The sequence below is a fragment of the Ochlerotatus camptorhynchus genome, unplaced genomic scaffold (assembly GCF_037179485.1).
Source record: "Ochlerotatus camptorhynchus isolate MF236.1 unplaced genomic scaffold, CSIRO-AGI_Acam_v1.1 ptg000667l, whole genome shotgun sequence".
Lineage (NCBI taxonomy): Eukaryota > Metazoa > Arthropoda > Insecta > Diptera > Culicidae > Ochlerotatus > Ochlerotatus camptorhynchus.
The window spans coordinates 217,299-240,582 of NW_027041145.1; the positions used below are offsets into that span (position 1 = coordinate 217,299).

The following is a 23,284-nucleotide window of genomic DNA, read 5'->3' on the forward strand; positions in this document are numbered from 1 at the left end:
ATCGCATATCAGTCCCATATGGATTTTCGTCAATTTTAAGATAATAAAGCTATAGACTATCAATTGGCATCTACTTTCATCCTGATGAATGTGGGCGTCTTAGTGGAATACCTGTATAATGAGAGAGAGAGAAAGATTAGTATTTTCCAATTAATTCCACTACTTCGAGTATTAGTACAAGACACTGAAGAAGTCTGCACATTGTAGACGGAATACGCGTATCTGTCAAGGATAAGCAAATAAAGTAGTGGAATTAAATGGAAAATACTAATCCTTCTCTCTCTCATTATCTACTTTCATATTACGTGATAAAACTACGGACTTTAATCATGAAAAATGTGAAACAACATCAAATCAGTTTACAAAGCAAATTAATCGCATATGATAATAAAAAGCCATTCAAGCTGCATTGCTACTGTTTTTAACTTGACAAAATTATCTTAACTTCAACTGCCATTTTCTCAATGCCTACTTTTTTCATATGGGACTGATATGGGATTATAGGCAGTATAGTGGTTCTCAGAATTTCGTATTGTATGTTTGTAGTTTTATTCCTTATCGCAAAATATTAGACTTGTATTTTTTTTCATTAGGGTGACCATTTCCATATTAGGGTGGTAAGTTTTTTTTTTCTAAAATGACTTTTCAAAAATTTATAATTTTTGAACCACTGGGTCGATTTTAAAAATCAAAATATCAAATGAAAGGTATTTTTTTTAGGAAAAAATACAATGATACTAATAAATTGGGATTTTAAATTGAAAAATATTTATTGCATTAATTTTTTTACACAACCTTTCAAAAAATCAACGCTGTTTTTTTTTTCGTTTTTGAGTTATATTTTTTTGGAATATCCAAGTTTTGGGTTTTCGCTCAATACTCCTATGCGACCATGAACAAACCGGGGATTTTACACTTACACAAACAAAAATGGATCAATTTGACGACCATAAATTTAATTGCATTGGAAAAAATATTGCTCTTGCTCGATTGCATTGCATTGGAAAAAAAAACTTGCTAAATTTTTCTACATTTATAGACATTTTGCCAGTTTCGCCCTAATCACAATTTGCTAGAGAGGTATCAAAGTGAGATGCTATGTATTCATTCAAAGGATCAGATTTCATCAAAATTCCCACTCAAATTTGCATAACGAACCTATACTAACGTCTCAACAAACTATGCGAGCAGTCTCTACACATATCGATGGACTTCTTGTTAAGCTCAGTTCACTTTGCGATATTCTGTGGTACGATGTGGGTCGCTGGATCCGAAGGATGAGGAAATTTCCAAGTGGACTGTGCTTTACTCTAAGAACATCATTCACCAACATCGAACACACTTAATCTAGCTCGGTAAAATCTCCAACAGCCGATTACCTCGGCATTTACTTTTGCTGATATATCTACAAAATATCTGTTTGTTAACTGATATCTCAGCAAAATGATATTTGTTAGCTGAGTCTGGGCAATTGTTTTACTGAACATCAGCAAAATAAATTGCAGAACTACTCGGCTGTTGGAATCTCGGCGAAAAAATTTAAGTGTGAATATAATGAGAGAAATTCATATGTGCAATTGTAAAAAAAAACCCTATCTTTACAATGTAGATAAACATATTTTCAAAATCCTAGAACACAATGCAAACCCCCTTTTCCTCCGTATTTGTTAAAATCACCCACTACACCTGGGCTAGTATGTGTTTGAACGCAAGGACCAATCGTGTGCTTATTTTTCTGTTCTTTCCTTGCCAGAGTGAAGAATTTGGTGGTGAAGGTGATGAGTTCGTGGCGAGCGATTCGAAAGAAGTTGAAGTTCTGAAAACTTCAAGAGGAAAAGATCTCCTAGCATTGGACGGGTATGTGTTCTACAAGAATTCCCAGGTGAGATGGCGTGGCTTTTCCCTTCGCTGGGGTAATGTTTATTTACTAACCATTTTTCTTCATTTCCAGAGAGGAAACAGGTGCTATTGGGAATGCAAAGGGCGGAGTCGAAAACCCGAAGTACAGCTCACCATGCCGAAATGTCCGGCTCGTGTGACGACCGATTTCTTCGACGGTAAACATGAATTGCTGTCGTACAAGGGAATCCATACTCATGCCGCGGATCCAACACAGATTCAGGAAATCAAACAAAGGAACTTACTTAAAGAATGTGCAGCAAGCGATGGCGCCAAACCGTCCGATATCATTCGACAGGTTTACGATGTAACGTCATTGTCTCCGGATCAGAAACGACTCAGTATGAATGCTCAACGGAAGATTATTAAACGCGCTCGCAACGAGGAACATCCTTCCGAGTCGATATCATTGGACGCAGTCGATGTGCCTTTTGAGCTTGTACGAACCCTAGACGGAGCCCAGTTCTATCAGGCCAATGTGAGAGCAGAGAATCATTCGGCCTTCATGTTTGCGGCTCCCGCAGATATAAAGAATCTCGTAAATGCCAAATATTGGCTAGTTGCATCGACATTCTCGGCCAAGACTGGGCTGCAGCGTCAGGTGCTCGTAATTCACAGTAGCGTAAGTCCTTACCATCAGCAAATGAGTCCAGCTGTTTACATTCTCGCAGCTGCATCCCATGAACCTTTATACCGGCAAGTATTCTCCAAACTGAGAGAAATCGTACAAAGCATGGAATTGAAGCTGAATCCACAGTTGGTGCTGACGGACTTTGAAAAAGCCCTTGTCAATGCTCTGGAAGCAGAATTTCCTCACACCAGACAATCCATGTGCTTTTTCCACTTTTCCCATCACCTGTATCGCTCTGTTGAGAAATATGGTCTGGGGATATCGTTCGAGAAAAACTATTGGCTGCTGCAAAACTACAAACGCCTCAAAGCGCTGGCATATCTGCCTCCCGAGCATATTCCCGATGCTTTCTACGTCCTTAAAACCAATGCACCGCTAGAACTTCATCGATTCCTGGATGATTTCGCCGAAAATTACATCTTCGGCAAAGTCGTGATAAACACCGTAGATGGAACGCCCATGCGAAGTCGGCCCATGTTCCCGGCAACGTTTTGGTCCCTCCATGCAAATATTATGCAGAGCATTCCAAGTACCTATCAGCACAGCAAAGAATGGCACTACCGGATGGCACGGATACTGACGGCGTACCACTCGGATCCACACAGCGTGTTCCGATCGTTCCAGCACGAGCAGCAGGAAGCCCAGAGCAAAGTGGTAGCCTGCCTCGCCGGAGTAGGTCCCTCCAGCAGAAGGACGGAAGAGGACCAACGAAACGAAACTGTGCGCAATGTGGCTGCTAATTTTACCAGCTATCCGACATTGCAGTTCCTAGATACTATAGTGGATAATTTCGGTAGTGAATCGCGATAAGAGAGGGTTTCTGAGCTCGAAACCTGTGTGGGAATAATGAAAGAAATAAATAATTTATTTGAAATTTACAACTTACAACTTACCATGTTTCTTTTACGATGACCCGTGTTACTTATTCGATTTGAGATAGATTTCTTTCGCTTAGAATTGAATTAAATTTCAATTGAGAAGTTGTCTATTTTAATTTTCTTTTGATGGGTTTCCTGTTTTCCTTTCGTTTAAGTCATTCGTGTATGGCTTTCGAATGACACACTGCAGTATGTGCGTCCTTCTTCGGCTTTCTTTTAGCTAATAACATTAAAGAATAAACTATATACTAAACCTCAAATGCCCTAAGAAATTAATCCACCTATCGAACAGCAAACCCTAGCCTGTTTCGTTGTTTTACAATGAATGAATTCTTCTCCGCGTCTGCATTTTTTTAGATGGACACCGATCCGGAGCATGTCGTCTCAATGCCGGATTCTGCTAGACTAGCCGATCGAAGCGCACCGAAAATTGTCTATGCTATGCCTCGCGGTGCACTGTTGTGCGGTGGTGGCGAAAAGTCCAAGGATTTGCTTGAGTCTATGCTGGCAAATCAAAATAGAATGCTGGAAAATCAGCGTAAAATGATGCACATGATAGTCGAAACGATCAGTAACGTTAAATACATCTCACAAAACATCAACGGAACAGCTGGTGCTGAGACATCGCCATCAAGTGGAGCAACAGTTCCACCGGTGCCGATTTATTGTCCGACGAACATCATGGATCCCGTCAATTCGGTGGAAACGCTAAAAACGCTGGAGGAATCGTTGATAGATGACAGCATCATGCAGAAGTATGTGAATAGCATGAGTTTCATCTGTGGGAACAGTGGCAAAGCGAATGGAATCGATTGCTGTTACAAGCTGGTGGACTACTTCATAACTCGCCAATTTCTGCTGCAGTGTTCGTGGACCGGAAACACGCGAATCCTTGGTGCAAGTAAAACGCCTGGTGATGCCGGTGACCTCTTGCCAGACGGCGAATCCGGAAAGGTGGCGCTGAAATTTTATAAGAAATTCCGGACGCTGTTTCTGAATCTGATCATGTTGGCCGATAACAGTTTCACGGAAATGCAATGCGAGATGTTTTTCAAACGGATTATGAAGAATAGCAAACAAAGGGTGATGTCAAAAATGACCACTTCCAAGCACAGGAATAGACCTAAGAATCTTAAGTACAAAATTCAGAGACCTAGCACTAGCAATGAACCCTCGATTGAGATGGCAGAGAATAATGAACCATTCGACGATATAGCATCTTCACACAGTGAATCGTCCAATGCTGTAGACTATCCATCACATTCATATGTACCTCTAACAATTTTCCATGACAACTTATAATTTAATGTCACTGGAAATAGCAGTGGCAGTGAGAAAATATGCTTGAGTTACAAGTGCTGCTTCATTTTATTACATTAGTTGATTGAATTGTACTGAGACTTTAGAATTAGTAAAACAAAAACTATGTATTACATTCTCCTCACAATATTTTTTTAAACACCCGATGGGATTTCATAGCGATTCCTAAGGAGTCCACCAGTAAATGTAAATAGAAGTCCTACAACTAAACACATTTGAGACTAGCTGTTAATACCATTTGCCGATCGGCGTGTTCAAAAACACAAACATGCCGTTTAGGGTCAAATGCATTTTATTTGGTGCATTATAGAGTGTCTATTAATTCGATTTTTGCTTTAAATCAACACTGAAGGCGCTTGATTTTCTAAAAGCACAATTGTATTACAGTAGGTATCATGTATCTTCAATACGATGTTTAAACGTAATTGATGCATTGAACGACATACGAATCTGTTTGGCAGCTTTCCAGCAACTAAACAAAGATTGTGACAAAACTTGCCATGTTAGAGCTCCTCAGTACCATTTTCCCCAGCACCCTCCCCCCTATCTACCTACTTTTAAGCATAATTTTGGAGCCACTCGATGGTTTTCAGTACACATAGTAGAACATAGTTCAGAATATTATCTCGCTGAAAACGAGTGAATGAAATCTTTGTTTACACAAGAACAAATAGTTATGATATTGTGTATCATCCTTAGTCTGTATGCCTACACTATAATGGCATTCAACAAAAATCTGCATCAGTTCTCGCTGGCTGTCAACGGAGAGTGGACCAATCTTCCATTTCCCGTTATGGTCTAATAGTTACAACTCAGTCTTAACTTTATCGTCAGAGTTCACTTGTTCAGATCCTTCAATTATCCCTCGTGTTCAATCTCAGATTCTGCTAGCTATGATACTTGATTGTCTACGAGTTCTACTTATTGAAATCCTAGAAATTGGAAACCCTTTAAAACAAATATTTCGTTATTATCTGCTTATTATTAGCACATTATTTGCTTCCACCGTTTACGCCACTATGGCCAATGTTCAGTATTATGCAATTTAATTTTCACGGAAACCGCAAAATACATAAAAATGAAGTCAACTTTTCGTTTCTCGATACTGAAGGGAGCATCGAGATAGGGAGAGATCGACATTCCGAATAGTAATTTATTAGCCTACTAGTACGATTCTAGAAGCACTTCTGGTTCAAAAAGTATATTTGTGTATCACGTATCCAAAGCAAAACTTGGTCACATACTTCAAACGGAGAAAAAACTAGTTAAGTTGATTTTTCCATCGACATATGGAGAGTAATTTGTTCCCGAATATTTTCTAATGACCATCGACATAGAGAACGACCGCGATAGAGAAAATAACGATATATGGAGAACTGGATGTATGGGAATCTAAAGGACTGCTGAAAATCGATTATAACTTCTCAACAAAATAAGCATGAGCATGATTGACCGCCCACGGTTGCTACTCTGTTATTGCCAGACCAGCTGTAATTACACCGAGGGGGGCGACACATCTAAATCTCAATTCTAGATATTCAAAAAATCTCACACTAGTGAATCAATCTTCGAAAAATCTTCTTTTAATTTTCGCATCTACTTGCATCGCGCTTCATCTTTTTGTAGGAAATCTTCAGATTCGTCATCAATCTTCTTTCTATCTACTCAGCGTGTGCACAGCTAGCCACAGCAAAACACATTTTTTCCTGCATCGTAGATAGAGTCGTCCCCCTCGAATTACACAGAGAACCAATAGACGATACTTGGGACTAGCAATCATCCTCAATGTGTAAAAACTTGTGACCTCAAACTAGGCAATACCAGCGCCGGCCGCGCCCGAAAACAGGCCAAGAAAGGAAGAGGTAGGAATGTGTTGACGTGACACTCGCTTTGATGGAAGCCGAGAACACCTCTGCACTTCCACGAGGAATCACTGGGATGGTGGGGGGTAAGAGGGTTTGGTTTGCAGCAGGGTTCGTTTTGGTAAACGATAAGCTGAATTGATGTCCTACCGTTCATATAACGCGAAGGAACTTGGGATTGAACCCGCGGTCTTCTGCTCGGTAAGCAAAAACGTTTGCCCCTAGGCAGACGAGCTCCTTTTTAATCATCGAGTTGCTGTTATTACCATGTAGTTACATTACCAAATAAAACGAAAGATTGACGAATCTTGAATGTGGATGGGCCTGAGATTAGATTCATGATGTTCTGCTCAGTAAGCAAAAACGGTTGCTCTAAGGCCACCGAGCCCCTCATATTACATCATACCGTTACTCAAGTTGTTGTAACCATTCAAACCCGGCACCGACGACAACGACAAGTTTTGCAAAATACACGATACAAAAGCGATTTTACCATTAATCTCTTTAATGTGAAAGGGCCTGGTACCGCGTTTTTCTGCTCAGTAAGCATGCCACTGCAACCGACGATCTTTCAAATTTGAAAACTAAAAGCTACGAAAAAGTATTTAGGCCTTGATTAAATTCCACTTTCACGCGACGTTCAATGTTTCGATTTGCTTTTTAAGCATTGTTCAGGCAAAGTGATGCGATCTTTTAAAGCATGGTTTAAGCAAACGACGTGACCCTATAAAATAAGTAATGTAAAGGGGCATGGGTGCTCAGTAAGCAAAACCAGTTGCTCTAACTCCACCGTGCCATTTACATCACACCACGACTGATAATATATCAAGCACGGGTAAAAAACTATTTAAAAAAAAACGACGCCCCCGAAAGCAGTTAACAATGTTTTTCAAACCGGATCAACCATACGTCAAATTTTAAGTTACTTATTACGTTTTCCGTGCCGTTACGCCTGAGTTTCCCCCCTTCCCCCTCAAATCACTCTGTGCACAAAAGCAATGATCATCGCAAAAACTTAACAATAGATTAGCGCGGTCGAGTCACACTGGCAACAAAGGGAAGCGAGAGCACATCAAGTACAGTACACAATAGGGGGGAAACATCTGCCGAAACCTTTCCAATTTAAATTCTCGCTCCCGGGAACATTTATAACTTCTCAATAAAATGAGTTAGTAACAAAGTAGCTTCGAAAAAAAAAAAAAATTAATGCATTTCAAAAAGTAACATTTTTTTAGCCACCCTATGTTACTCATTAAAATTCCGCATGAATCGTGAACCTCGTCACTCTGGTCTATATCGAATAACTAATTGATGAAAAGCTTTTTTAGTGGGTTGATTTATTTCCTTTTAATTCCGTTATGATTGCCAATGATTCATAAGTTGATGTTTAGAACTGGTCAACTATATGGACCACCCTAATGCCTTGCACATAAAGATTGGCCAAAATAAATGAAAAAAAAAAATCCCGAAGACACTACATACCTAAAACTAATGATTTAGGCACTAATAATTGAATCCACCATAGTGGCACAATATTGAATAAACTTAAAGTGCCAAAAACCGTAATGACAAAAATGTCAACACCACATAATGCTTTGTTCAGACTGAGTCAGTTATAACTAGAAACCCGCATAAACAATAACCATAAGAAGCGCCTAACCACCAATTCGGGATATCATCCCAACTTTATGTGGGATGGTCGTACTATCTATGATATAGTTAGAGTATGGTACCCGTTTATTAGGGAATACTCAGAGGAAGAGATGGGCGGAGAAAACAAAATACAATTCGGCAGCAGGGATTTGTGCCTAAATTTTCTGGCAACCCTTGCTGGAAGCTAGCATTTCACATGACTTTTATTTTTGATTCGATTTACTTGGAAAATAATAATTGATTGCATCGCAATATTTTGCACATTTCTTGGTGCCAACTAAGATCAATTAATCAATAGAGTTGGAATATTGTGTTTGATTCCAAAAACTAGTTCGATTGCAATGCTTTCAAATTTAATCTAGTAAGAATGAGAAATCCTCGGAAAAATTCCAATGGGAATGTTCGATTGGCTCAGATTTTGACCGTTCATTTGACTCAAAACATTCTCTCCGCCCCTCTCTCCCTCTGAGTATTTATAGTTATAACATGTTATAAGACCATCTTGATGACACTTTTCGTGTCGACAATTAATAAAACATGTTATTGCTCTGCAGTCTGAACGTGGTATAAGCATATAATTCTGAAACCTTTAAAAAAGAACCCAGGCATATCAAAGTCTCAGAAATACCCCAAATCGAAAATTCCGAAAAAATCCCATCGTTTAAATTGGCGTAATTCTGAGATTAGAAATGCGTGAGAATTTGTTTTATTCCAAAAGGTTGAAACATTGTCTTTATAATTTTTTTATAAAACTATCACCTTGAAAGCGGGTAAAATCCTATTTCTTATGCACTTTTCTTAAAAATCATAATTATTTTTTATGCAGTATCTTGTAAACTTTTAAAAGTCTCAAATTTTGCAAAAGAAACTCAGTTCAGAATATCAAAAAAAATGTTTGAAACCTCTCGGTAGTCCTGAAATTCAATTTTTTCGTGTACTTGTAAAATTTACTTAATTACACATTTCAAATATTTCCTTGAAATATCAAATTTGCGTTCTGGAATCTTCAAAATTCGGCAAACTTCAGCATTATGCGTGTTTTTTTTTAACATCTGATTTAAAAATTGGATGACCGTAAGCTATCAATTTTGGAAAAGTCCACGGTCCACACATTTTTTTTAAATGTGTATGGATGTTTGTTCACGCAGGAGTGGGGGGTGTCTGTCTAAAACCTCGCAACAACTGTCCACGTGAAATGTGGCAGCCCCTTACAGAAAGTCTGGCTATATATGCTATGTGAATTTTTAATATACCATAAAATTAAATCCCATTAAGAACCCAACATAGAATATCCGTTTGTCATATGTGATCAGTAATAGTATGTAATAGTGTGATAGTATTAAACTGCTTGGGATTATATTTGCTGAAAGTGTATAAAACTAGGAATAATCTATCTGCAAGTTGTTAATTTTATAGAACAGTAGAATAAAAAAATACACTGAAAAACAAAACCTCTCATATCTTCTTTTTAATATACCTATCCCAAAACTTTTTAAAATCCATCCCTTTAAAAGCATCAAAGAAATTGCTCCTATTTATATATTTCCATTTCATTCTTTCGATGATTTCTTACAAGAAAGCTGCATTAAGCAAGTGAAGTGAAAAAGTGAAAAGAACCGTTTTGTCGTGATGGCTATTAGGGTGAGGCTGGCGAGCTGTATGTTATTTGAAACGAGGGTGACGCACTTGGCATAGATGGTCTACAGCGGCTCACGACGAACAACTGAATCCAATCAGTAGCGGTGCGGCTTCTTCCTCCTTCTTCGGTGAATCGAGGGCTCTTGGGGCAGCTAGCTGCTTGGGGGAGCCTTTTGTTGTGTGGGGAATGGTAAAAAATGTCCACGCGCCGAAAGCACTGCTGCTGCTGATGACGACCAGACCATCCGCTATTGACAGAGTTATAAGTGGTCAAAACCTGACCACTTGTCAAAATGCGGTCGAGTTTGGTTGTTTTAAATTGCACCCCAAATATGTTGCCGAAAGACGTAATCCTACGTCAATAGTCAATATCTGGAATTTCAATATCTGGAATGGTAGTTTGGGGAGTCAGAAACACCCTGCCAAATTTTGAAATCATTTGGTTCACGGGAACCCCTCGCTCAAAGGGTATGAAGTTTGTATGGGGAAAATCAACAAAATGTATGGGGGCAAGAGCGGCTTTCACATTCGCGGCTCTAGGTGGCGCTGTAGTTCCTCGATTTTGTTCGTGTACAAAATGTAGAACCTTTGGAGTATTCCGAACATCTTGACTCAAGACCGGATGTGAATCCGAGTTACCTCCGAAAAGTTATTGTTTCAAATGAACACCTCCTACCTTACTTGTTCTGATACTATATGGAATGTAGTAAAATGGTGATTTTGATTTATTAGCCAGTCATTACTTCTAAGTGGCCACCAGATGGCCCGCCGTAAAATTGATTACTACGTGTAAATTTGATCAAAGTCTGCCTTCATTTGTCTCTGCAACTTAATAAATGTAGTTAAACGTTGATTTTTGATATATTAGCTGGCCATTGGCTCCAAATGGTCACCGATTAGTCCGCCGGGAAATCCGGAACATTCGTCAAATTGATTTCTCCGTAAATGTGATCAAAGCAGGACATGATTTTTATCTACAACTATATGAAATGTAGTAAAATGGTGATTTTTGATATATAAGCTGGTCATTGGATCTAAGTGGTTATATCATTGATCAAAGCCTGCTTAGATTTCTTCTGATACTATATAGTATTTTTTTTTTGACGTAGGACTACGTCTTTGATTTCTATATGGGGGTACACTTTGTGAAAACCGAAAATGGAACATATAACAAATTAAGAAAGATTTTGAACGTTATTAACTCAGCTGTCCCTGGTCCAATACCAATAATTTTATCACCAATCGATCAGAAATATGGCTACGCATCGATAACAATGCTTCTGAATGTTGATTTTCAACAAGAAACTATTGAAAAACTGGTAAATGTTCAGCATTGTCCAAAAGCGTCGAATTAACTAACAAATCCACCAATTACCTACATGCATATGCTGCTTCCCCAGCACAGTCGTCAGAGAGAAGTAAGTAGACGAAACAAGTTGAAGTGGCATTCGCCTCCGATCCTCGGGCGCGTGCGAATGCGGAGTTTGGAATTGCGTAATATTTTGCACAAGGAAAAGAGCCAATGTCGCTACTTGATAGCAAACTACTCATAATGGGAGGCGTCTTTGTAGCTTTTATACCATTTGGTTGCACATCATTCTGCTTTAACCTGAAAATATATAAAATAGCGCTGCTGTATGGCATTAGCTCATTTTCGCTTCGGACGGCGTGGTGAACAGCAATAGCAGCAGTAGGAAGGTGGTGGCTAGTCCACTCTTCTATAACTCAACAAGCAACAATTGACTGGTTGTGGCAAAGGAGGTGCCAAGCGTCATCGCAAAGTTCTTCGAGATAACCGCCATCGGTCGTCTGGCTCGCCGTGGTGGTGTCATCTCTGGTCTGATCTACGAGGTGTGCTGAAGGTGTTCCTGGAAAATGAGGTCCGTGATGCTGTCACCTACACTAAACACGCCAATCGTAAGTGGCTATGGATGTCCTCTTCAATAAAACGGCCCTTTTCAGGGCCATCAAGCTTACATCAGTAAAGAGTTGGAATAGAATTTACCTGTGCTTGTTTGTCCATATTCAGAACCACAAGAACCCCAACGACCACACAAAATGCTCTCCAGAATTGTAATCTTGTAACCAAACTTGGAAGCAGGGGTGCAAGTGATTTTGATTGATTCTCTTAATCAACTTTCTCTCTGAAAAAAAAAAATTACTAAAAATTTGGTACGCCTGCAATTCAAAAACGGAAAGAGTTGAGATAATAGATAATTGAAAAATTAAAAGAACTAAATGCTCTTCACATTTATTCCGTTCACTAGCGGTCCTACGTTCGTGCCCCTAGGCACAGACCCTTCTACTTTTTTATATTAGTTGGTCATTGGCTCCGACAGGCAGGCTTGATGGAGCGTCACTCGCGATTTTGAAATGAGCCGAGCGTAGTATTTTTCTGAGGAGTAGAATGTCTACTGCCAAATCATTCCACTGAGCTTCAGAGCTTGTGAGCGAAAGGGGATAAAATGAGAGTGAGGTTTGCTGCCATTCATGTTCATGTTTTCTATCACACGCTCTTACTCTCACTCTGGGTGAACTCTGAGCTTTTGCGTCAAACAAAAAGGCCATCCGGAATTTCGAAAAGCGCACCTCACGTCAAATCATCCTCTCGCTGAAGTTCACTCTCCCTCTCTCTCGAGGAGTTTTTGTTTACTTCTTCCATATTTCTGCCACCACTCACTCGAAGTGAGGGCTGGCTAAACTCGCAGGACAAGAGTGTTTTAAAACCTCCAGTGAGTTTGAGGAGTTTCAGCAAGCCTGCCGACAGGTCACCAGATGGCCCGCCAGAAAATCCGGAACATCCATAACATTGATTGCTGCCTACATTTGATCAAAGTAGGCCATGACTTTTTTCTATAACTGTAACTGTATCCGAGTGGCCACCAGATGAGTCTTAACATCCGTAAACTTGATTATTATGTATTTCATATCAAAGCATTGTAAATACTTGAAAAAATGGTCATGAAAACAGCAAATCGTAACAAAACATTGAGGTAATTTATTTGAAAATTTATTATACATCCCCTTGGCTTCCCCTATGAATCGTATGTGTAGCAGTAGAGTATAAGTTACTGAACGAAATGTCGTTAAGATTAGCTGCTACTACCTGTTATGCAAGATACACCCCCTTATAGCTGCTTATAGTTTTATCAAAATATAAAAACGGACGTAAATCCTTTAAACGAAGTGATAGCGGTTTGCTTCCTTCAGCAAAAATGTGCATTTCTAAAGCACTTTCAACTTTGTAGAACATTAAAAAAATTGTGAAATTTAAACAAAAAAGTTAAGGGGGTACTACCGTTTGTACTCCATTTTCACCTTACAACTTCGTTCACTTGAGAGAAAGAAAATTGTCGTTTTGGACAGAGTGTCTTAAAATGACTTCATGTACAATGTTTCCATAGATGTACATCAATTTTTGCAAGACATAAAAAAGTTATTGTTTTATCTGAGTGTTCACCTAATCAAAAATTGTCACTACTCAAATAAAATGCTACACTCAATAGTTTCGCCGCAAATGGCCATGTCCCACTATTTTTTATTTCATCCCACTGTGCGACACGGGAGTGACAATGGCAGTAACGGGTATTTCTAGTATAATTTTTCTAAACGCCGTTCGTATTAGGAGCGTCCATAAATCGTCTTAAGGCCCACACGCAATGTGGACGAAAGCGGAACGGAAACGGAAAGTTTGACAGTTGTCACAAATGACATCAAGAAGCCTAACCTATGTCGATTTGGTTCTAACTAGTTTTCAATCCGACAAGTAGGCTTACTCAGATCGGGCTTTTCCGCTGCCGCTGCCGTTCCGCTTCCGCTGTCATTGCGCTTGGGCCTTTAGGCTGTGTTTCATTTGCTGAATTTTCACTTAAATTTGACAGATAGAAAATTTTAAAATAAACCTGCTATTGTACCAGACTTATTTCTGAAAGACAAGGAATCAATTTTGACAAACACTTTTTCGAAAATCGGATGATCAACAACAGAGGAATTTTCGAACATTATCATTTATTTTCGAAGTGTCAAATTTAAGTGAAAATTCACCAAATGGAACACAGCCTTAAAGCATAGAGGTAACTCTAAGACTAGAAGGTCCCGAAATAACATGCTCAACTTTTTGGCTCAGCTCTGGTACTCTCTTCGGTCCCAAGCTAATCGATTCACCCCTCGAAACATAAGAAAAACGAATAACCCCTCATTTTATCTGTCAAACTTTCATAGCGAATCAAAACAAACATTGCGTAGTACTAGAATTTCGACTAGAATGGGGTACGTTAATCGTTTGCTTGGGACCAATAGGCTAGTCAAGTAGTGAGCCAATTTAAAATCGTTAGTTTCGTATTGATTGTTGCTTAAAGGCAGGGTTATAGTCGCTATATTTATAGTCTGGCGGAGAGAAAAACCAAAAAAAAAAGTAACGTAGGTTTTAAAAACAAAAAGCTAGCACCGTGAAGAACATCATAAAAATACTTTTTCTAATTATGTGTGTATTCAATCTAACCCCCACTGGCCGACAATGGTATTATGGAAGAAATGTCCTTGAGAAATCTTTGAAGTAACAATTGAATGCAGTTTCAGTCCGGGAATTAAAATGTGATAGCTCTACTCCAGATCCAGCAACCCAGTTCAGAATGCCTGGTCATTCCATCCCGAGATCACTTTCACTTGCAATAAGCCCCACATGAAAACCCTGCCGGATAATGGTACACACAAAACATATTTATCTTACATCCAATGTAATGTTCAATTTATTACAGGCTCTACACATTTTTCATACAACAAAAGTAATAGCAGTTCTTGCAATGCACTGCAGTGTACAAGCAAGTTTTCCCAGAATGCATATGTTTTGTATAAAACCTTCACGAAATGATTTTCTCCGGCAATGGATTAAGAAACATTTTTTTTCTTTTTCGAAAAATAAGCTAACATTAAAATTACAAAATTATTTTAAAAACTACAAGGGACAGCCCTATGGGGTTGTACGCGATGGTGACGTAGAACTACGAGGTCTTATATAATTAATATTATTTGTTAACTGCAGCAGGAGCTTGTGTTTTGTGTAGGAATAGGAATTTGAGCGGGGTTACCTTTAGTATGACCTTTTTTTTTAATCTTTATTATAGAAATTTTTAGCCGAAGGCTAGTTCATCTCTTCTTTAGTATGACCAACAATCAATACGAAACTAACGATTTTAAATTGGCTCACTACTTGACTAGCCTATTGGTCCCAAGCAAACGATTAACGTACCCCATTCTAGTCGAAATTCTAGTACTACACAATGTTTGTTTTGATTTGCTATGAAAGTTTGACAGATAAAATGAGGGGCTAGTGGATTTTCCTATGTTTCGAGGGTTGAATCGATTTGTTTGGGACCGAAGAGAGTACCAGAGCTGAGCCAAAAAGTTAGGCACGTTTCTTCGGGACCTTTTAGTCTTAGTCTTGGTATGACTATGATTGCGCTGAAAAGAACCTTTTGATATGAATTTTAGTTGGAACATGTTTAGAAATTTAACTCTTTTAGAAAAACTTGGTGGCCCTGGAAAGGGCCGATGGTAGTACAGGCTAAAAGCCTTTGGAAAATGATGATGACGTGAAGGCAGCTGGACAAGCAAATCGAACCGGACAATCCCATATTCTTCGGTCTGCTGTTGGACAGGGGTTGATCTTTTGTCTGCGACATGTTGGAAGCATAGAGGTAACTCTAAGACCACTGGGTCCCGAAGAAAATCATTATTATTTTTGGCTCACTCAGTACCAGAACAACGGTCCCAAGCAGTCCCAAGCTATTTCACTCACCCCTGCATGTTATGCATGAATCCACACACCCCTGATGTTATCTGTCAAACTTTCATAGCGAATCAAAACAAACATAGTGTAGTAATAGAATTTCAACTAGAATAGGGTACGTTAATCGTTTGCTTGGGACCAATAGGCTACTAAAGTGGTGAGCCAATTTAAAATCGTTAGTTTCGTATTGATTGTTGTTGGAAGGCTGCAGAATATCAGTGTCCACCCAGTCAAAGCTCCTCCCCTTTTTAGTTCTTCTCGTTAAACTCATTCTCTCAACAAGGTGGTAAATCTTAGCCTTTAGCAGAAACACGCTTAACACTTTTCGGCGAATTTATGATCCTGTTTCATGTCATGGTTGCCTGTTCAGATAAAAAAGTACTTTTATTTATTATCTTGAATAAAACGAGTAGAAATAAGAAGGGAAGTCGGTTACGCGCTCGAATAATTGAAAATTCGATAAATATTTAATCGAATAGCTCACATCCCTAGAAAAAAGTGTAATTTCTTGATTTTTGGTGGTCCTTCGAAAATATCGAACAGCAGAACTGCAACCAGCAATTGTAACCCAAGAACCAAAAGCGGAGCGATGCTAGTTTTCATTGCTATGGCGACGACTGAATTAAAGGGCTTAGAAGCAGAGGGTTCAAAGTCAATTATCTTCAACGATTTCCTCTTTTGATGACGCTTTTGGAGAATGATTGGCATTTACCACTTTTTCAATAGTTTCTTGTTGAAAATCAACAGTCGGAAGCATTTCTGATCGATTGGTGATAAAATTATAAAAATTGGGCCAGGTGCAACTCAGCGTTCAAAATCTTTCATAAATTCGTTACATGTTCCATTTTCGGTTTTCACAAAGTGTACCCCCATATAGAAATCACAGACGTATTCCTACGTCAAAACCTTCCGGCGACCACATTACAGAATCTGTTCATGTAATGAAACATTTCCCGGTTGGGTGTACTCTTTCGAAATCCGGCACGTATTTAGTAGTAATTGGAAATAGGCATTTAGAATCAATTGTTCATCTCACCAAATTTCACCTCAGAAATAACACAGTTTGCTCGCTCGCAGTAATATAAAAAAAGTCCTTTCAGCCGAGCACAGCATTTTTAAACATACGCGAAATTATTGAATACGATACGGGCGTCCACTACACAGCAAAAAATAAATTTTAATATTGCCAAATCAGATAAAAATTAGCATTTGGTGTTAGATTATCAGCTTTAATAGCATTTTACCTGAAACGGTAATATTACATCCAAGAGGATGCACTTCACTCATGTCGAAAATCTCATGTAATTTTTATGGCCACAACAACAAATAAATGCAGTAAAAGCAGCCCCAGACAACCAGAAGTCGTATAACAATGTACATACGGTATCGTAAATTGGTACAGTTAAAGTCAAAATCGCATATAAGAATGGCATATCTCGCATTATGTTCAAGTTAAATCGTATAGAATGCAAATTTCCGACCTATATGCGATGACACATTTTTCCGTCGTACTGTATCACAAATTAAGTCGGATTACATCGTAAGACTTTTCAAAATGAATTTGTTATTACAGATTAAATCGTATATGAAAATCATCAACTCATTTAAAAATAATTAAAATATGCACGTATGTGGCCTCTACTTTTGTACGTATAAGCCATTTATTTGCATTCTATATGAATTGTTTGTTTGTATATATGTTTGTATATTACGAAAACAACTTTGAATATACGTACATTCTGGTTGTCTGGGGCGTAATGTCAGTTCATGCACTGTATTAATGATAATTTTGTCCATTTTGGCAAGTAATATTACACCTTATTTTCAACATGACTGAAGTGCATCCACTGTGATGTGATATTAAAATTAATTTTTTGCTGTGTATAGTTCAGAAATTTTACGTTTTTCACACTAAATTTGCACTTAACACGCAGTAAAGCAACAACAAAAACTAAACACGTCAATTTCTATTCACGGCCTACCTCGATGCTCCAGAAATTATAGCACGATCACGATACTTCCACTGCTAAATTCAGTACTGTTCGATTGGTTCCGCTTTTCGGCAGCACAAATTGTTTCCCAACATTTTATCCGCCAGACTATAAATATAGCGACTATCGGCAGGGGGCGTTGATGAACGTGTCAGTTTCTGTTTGTTAATTTCACCCTTTCCCTCCTAACCGAGCTCCTAACCCCATAATGTATGGTCAATTGGTGTTGACGGCGACTCTGTAGCTCTTTACTCCTATGAGAAAATCCATAAGTAAACGTCAGACTGTCCGTGAAACATGGCGGACTTTGTACTATCCTTTCACTCCACCGAAAATTCCCATAAGAAACTGTCTATATTTGCTGGAAGAGCAAATTGTTCGACGGTGCCGTCAACGCCAATTATATGTAAACCTTACCTACGTAATAAGTCATCAGGAATAAGAAAAACCACATTCGCAGATAACGTTTCACCAACTAGTGACTTGAACGAATGTTAAGCGACGAACCCTTCAACTCCAGTAGCACGAACGCTTTGTGACCATGGTGCGTGCACGTGTGAACATATTTTTTCTTTTCTTATATTTTATTTTTTTAGGAAGTTTCCACTACCGGAAGTAGCAATGCAGTTCCTCGAATTTCCGAACCCGAATGGAGTAGATTCTCTGTCAACGTATTTCAGGAGGGACCGCTCGCCTCCACCAGCGAAAAAACAGTCACCAATCCGGGCCAGCTACGGTGTGAACACTGCAAGAAAAAGATGAAGAAACCCTACAAACATCGGAATGGCAAATGTCTAGTTTCGAAAAACAAATCTACGTCTCGACCAAAGTGCGCATACTGCCATCAGACTTTTGTTAGCAGCAAAGGAATACCAGGCCACTTGCGAAACAGTTGCCGAATATATCGGCAAGTGTGCGAAGCGAAAGGAATCGGTCTACCGGTATTCAATCAGCACACAGATCATTCATCTTCGCCAGCTGTTACTCCATCCGCATCCGTTACCAATGAAACTCCCGAACCGAAAATAGCTTCCCCAGTGCAAAGTATACATTTCGATCAAAAACCCAGGATGAGAAGGACTAAGACTTCCAAGTGGAACCCTCGCTTTAGTTGCCAGTATTGTAGTAAGAAATTCACGAAAAAATCCAATCTAATCCGGCATCAGCAAAAGCAGTGCGAAATATTGCTGGAAACGCATGATGAAAATATTAGCGCCATAAAAACCACCGCCGACGTTACCGTAAGTGTACCACTTCCGCTACGCGAATCACAGGACGATAAAAGTGCCATCGTTAAGGATCAACACAACCTGGATAAGCTACCGGAAGAGGAAACCAAGTGTATCTACTGCCAGCAGAATGTGAACAAAAAAACTCGCTTCCTCCATCACAACGGCCGGTGTGTATTGGGAAGGGTAAACGCCGACCATCCGTGTCCGTACTGCCCGGAGGCATTTTCGTCCCGAAGTCTTCTGCTAAAGCATCGGTGCGAGTCGCTGCAAGAGGTGAGTGTCAGTTTAGCTCTACTTTGTGTCCTCCATTTGGTGGTCCATTTTAAACATTTTAGCGTTCGGATTGCAATTTTAATCATATTGTTAGATTTCTCTGCTTCAAATTACCACCTCGATATCATCACCGTGAATTTGAACTCGTATATGACGAGCCCAATCCAATTAGCTTCTTTAGTCTTTAGTGCCTATAGGTCTTCAAGACCTGTTAGAGCAATCAGTTTGTGTGCAAACTTTTTGGATGCTAGAGAACAGTCGCAATGATTTGTGATTTGGTTTTCTTTTTCGTAATGACAAAGGACACCTGAATACCCATGGATTAATTTTAACTACAATGGAAGCTATCCTTCTTCTTAAAAAATATATCTTTATTCTTAGGAGCAGAACGAGCAGAACAATGTAGATACTGCCGTGCCTAGTGAATCCCAGCCGCTGGAACGGAAGCAGCGAAGAACGTCCAAACTAATGCCGAAACGATTGGCAAGGGAAAAGACACCGATCAGGGAAACATCACGGAAGCGACGGGATAGGATAATTGATGTGTCTCCCAAGAGCATAGTGAAACGGGAATTCTGCACCTACTGTCGCCAGCGAATCAAAGAGTCCGATCGACAGAAACACAAGGAGAAACGGTGCTTCAACAACAATGCAACGACCTACAACTGCGGGTACTGCCGGAAGAGTTTTGCCGCTCGGGAATTGCTGATCGAACATCAGCGAATCTGCACCGTCCGCAAGCAACACAAACAGGTCAAGTGCCAATTTTGCGGAGCGATGATTTCGAATCGGGGCAATCTGAAGAAGCACCAGAAAGTTTACTGTAAATCGGTGGTAAGTTTGAGCAAAGCATTTTGGCGACCACCGAGTATAGATTGTATGAACATTCATTTCAGAAACGGGGGAATGATGTGAAATCGGAGAAACCGCCAGTGGTGAAAGAAGAAAAGCCGGTCAAGAAAAAGAAAAGGGTGAAAAAGGAAGTGCACGATTCACGGGAGGAGGATGTAGAAAATATTCCGCTTAAACAGCGAAAAATCAAATCCAAATCGAATGACAGCACTGAACATAAAATGAAAAAGAAACGGGCCAGTAAGAAACATCGCTTCCCCTGCGAAAACTGTAAGCTTACGTTCGCGACGGAAAGTCGAGCGCGAAAGCACGGCAGTAAATGTTCCGCCAAGCCGACAACCAATTCCTTCATTTGCGAATATTGTTCACAATCGTTCTCCACGAAAAGCAACATGTACCGCCACCAGCGGCTGATGTGCAGCAGACTTGATCCAGATGAGGTGAGTTAACATGCTGCAGTGGAGACGCATATGAATTACCAAACGCCCAAGTTGGGTGTGGTGTGCCAATTTTTACAATGTATTTTCCACTCTTTCAGGACATAGTCAACGAAACCATCAAGGAGTTCTCTCAACCGAAAACCACCGAGGCATCTAATTTAACGGTTGAAGAGATGGAAGATGAAGAACAACCGGACCCTACCGAGGATCCCCTATCCGATCCTAAACCAGCGCCTTGTACTGAACAAAGTCGAACCGAATCGGTGCAGTCGCCCGTGTCGAACGACGACGGCGACAACGACGATGAGTACGTTCCAGAACCGGAAGCAGAGGAAGAAATCATTGTACCGGAGGAACACTTACCCATGGAGAAGGAGGAGGTTGTAGTGGCGGTCGAAGCGCACGATGATCCCCACGACGAACCGGATAACAATAATGCTGAAGCGGAGAAAGCCTCGACCGAGGCGGTGCGGTTGCCTACCGTTGCACCGGTGATAGAAAGAAACGAAGACTCCCAACACGACGAAAAGCAGCTGTCGACGGCTGAAGAGATTGTTCCCGACTGCGAATCTGAACGGGAACCAATGCAGGTGGAACATTCGGCAAATTAAAAACACACAAACGAAGGTTATAGCGAGCGAGTAACTATAGCCTGGTAATGGCATTTGTGGATGGCATTTTCGATTGCTCGGTAAATTGTACCTACTGTGACATAAGTTCTGATTTATGTGAATAGAATTTACTAGGTCCTATCCTTAGGGGTGGGCGTTATTACGAATCATACCAAGTATTGAACCAATTGTTAAGCAAAAGGAGTTTGATATCGTGTAAATGTAGCGAAACAGGGTGGTAATAAAACGATTGAAGACGGTGTAACAGAAATCTCCAGTTAACTGTTCTTTTTTTTTTTTTGAAAGAAATTGGGTTCTTTAGGGGTCAACCTGCGGAAGAATCATTACTGTATGATTCTCAAGAGATTTCTCGTGTGTCTGGTGTCGGCCTCCCGCCGTACGTACCACCGTACGAGCACGTTACCCTGTGTGTGTTTTCGGAGGTCTCTGTGACCACGCCGGTTGTTGTTGCTACTCGTAACCAGTGTTTTACCCGATGTTTGTTGCTCTCGAAAATCTTAAAACCAAACCCTAGGCAGGGGATCACTCGGCTCGTGGATCGATGAAGACCGCAGCTTAATGCGCGTCAGAATGTGAACTGCAGGACACATGAACACCGACAAGTTGGACGCATATTCCAAGAGCTATTTATCTGTCTTACGGGTTGCCAACTTTCTTTATTTCACTCGCGAACAAACTGCTATTCACAACGTCTGTCTAAAATTTGATCTCTATCATCTTTTTCTTCACACTGCGTCCTAGCAAGAAGTACGGTCGACTTGTTTCGCGCTCCGTTGTTTTGGAAGTTTTTTCGGTATTCGCTTGATATAATTTATCAGTTTTTTTCTCACTAAGTGACTCCTGGCATAGTTCCCGGTAAATTGATCGAAAAGTGAGTTTTTTTTTAGTAGAAAGTGTCATTTTCGGAAAGATTAATCCGTGCTATTGGAAATTCGCAAACAAATTTGGGCATCATCGTTGCGTGGTCACGCATACGCGCTTACGCATACCCGCTCACGTATCATCATCATCGAGTGTGAGCACCCGTTTCTACATCTATATCGTTCATCATTCATCGTGCGCCTGTGTGCGCTGAGTGCCGCGCCTCGATCAAGTGCACCACAGCGAAGGTCATCCACGCTGCGCGTCGCTTCCCAGCCATCTGTGTAAACGCCTACACATATAACGTTCGGTGGTAGTAGTATAGGATTATCAGATAAGCTTTTGTTTTTTTTTTCTTGTTTCTTTTACTCCCCCATTAGTTAAATTTTCATTTTGTATTTCTGTGTTTGTAGTGTTTTCTGTGTATTGTGTCTGTGCGTTCAGTGGGAGAGCGTTTTGCGCTCCCACTAGTTGAACAAAATGGATGTTTTGTCAGAAGACGACATGGATGACCATTCATCTCAGAAGAATGATGATGTCATCCCTGGTTCGTCGTCTCAGTCTGTCGATGGGCAGGCTGAGAAAAGCACCAGATTGCGGGCCTACCCGAATGACTCGACTGGCCCATGGGTTGTCTATTTTCAGCCCAAAAACAAACCCTTGAATGTTGTTCAGATATCTGATGATCTGACAAAGCGATTCTCTGCCGTGACCGAAATAACGAAGGTTAGGCACAACAAACTTCGTGTGACCGTCGCTAACCTGAAACAGGCCAATGAAATTGCTGTTTCCCAGTTTTTCACACTGGAATATAGGGTGTACATTCCAGCCTCTGATGTGGAGATCGAAGGCGTGGTCACTGAGGCGAGTCTGAACCCCGAGATACTGGAGAAGCAAGCGGTTGGCCGATTCAAGAACCCCTTGCTTCCTCCGGTAAAGATACTGGCCGTTCATAGAATGAAGTCAGTATCGCTCAGCGAGGGTAAAAAGAGTTTTACCCCCACAGACTCGTTTCGGGTGACCTTTTCTGGATCTGCCCTTCCTCAATACATCGAGCTGGGAAAACTTCGTCTTCCTGTGCGGTTGTTTGTACCTCGGGTCATGAACTGCCAGCATTGTAAGCGGTTGGGACATACGGCCTCCCACTGCGGTAACAAGGCACGCTGCTCCACATGCGGGGAGAAGCATGAGGATGGCGCCTGCGCAGCTACTGCACCAAAATGCGTGTACTGCAACGGAACTCCTCCTCATGCTCTCTCGTCGTGCCCGGCGTACAAACAGCTCGGGGACAAAATGAAACGCTCCCTTAAGGAACGTTCCAGGCGGTCTTTTGC

At 40.4% G+C, this 23,284-nt stretch overlaps 1 protein-coding gene across 1 annotated transcript in view; it reads left to right on the forward strand.

Moving 5' to 3' along the window:
* The window catches only part of LOC135714571 (zinc finger protein 473-like), a 41,989-nt gene extending 20,650 nt beyond the window's left edge, over positions 1–21,339 (forward strand). Inside the window, exons 3-6 of the mRNA XM_065237955.1 lie at positions 18,257–19,165; positions 19,547–19,999; positions 20,062–20,457; positions 20,556–21,339. Coding sequence (XP_065094027.1) covers positions 18,257–19,165; positions 19,547–19,999; positions 20,062–20,457; positions 20,556–21,068 — 2,271 coding nt within the window. The 3' untranslated portion in view covers positions 21,069–21,339. The remainder of the gene's footprint in view (positions 1–18,256; positions 19,166–19,546; positions 20,000–20,061; positions 20,458–20,555) is intronic.
* The last annotated feature ends 1,945 nt before the right edge of the window (positions 21,340–23,284 follow it).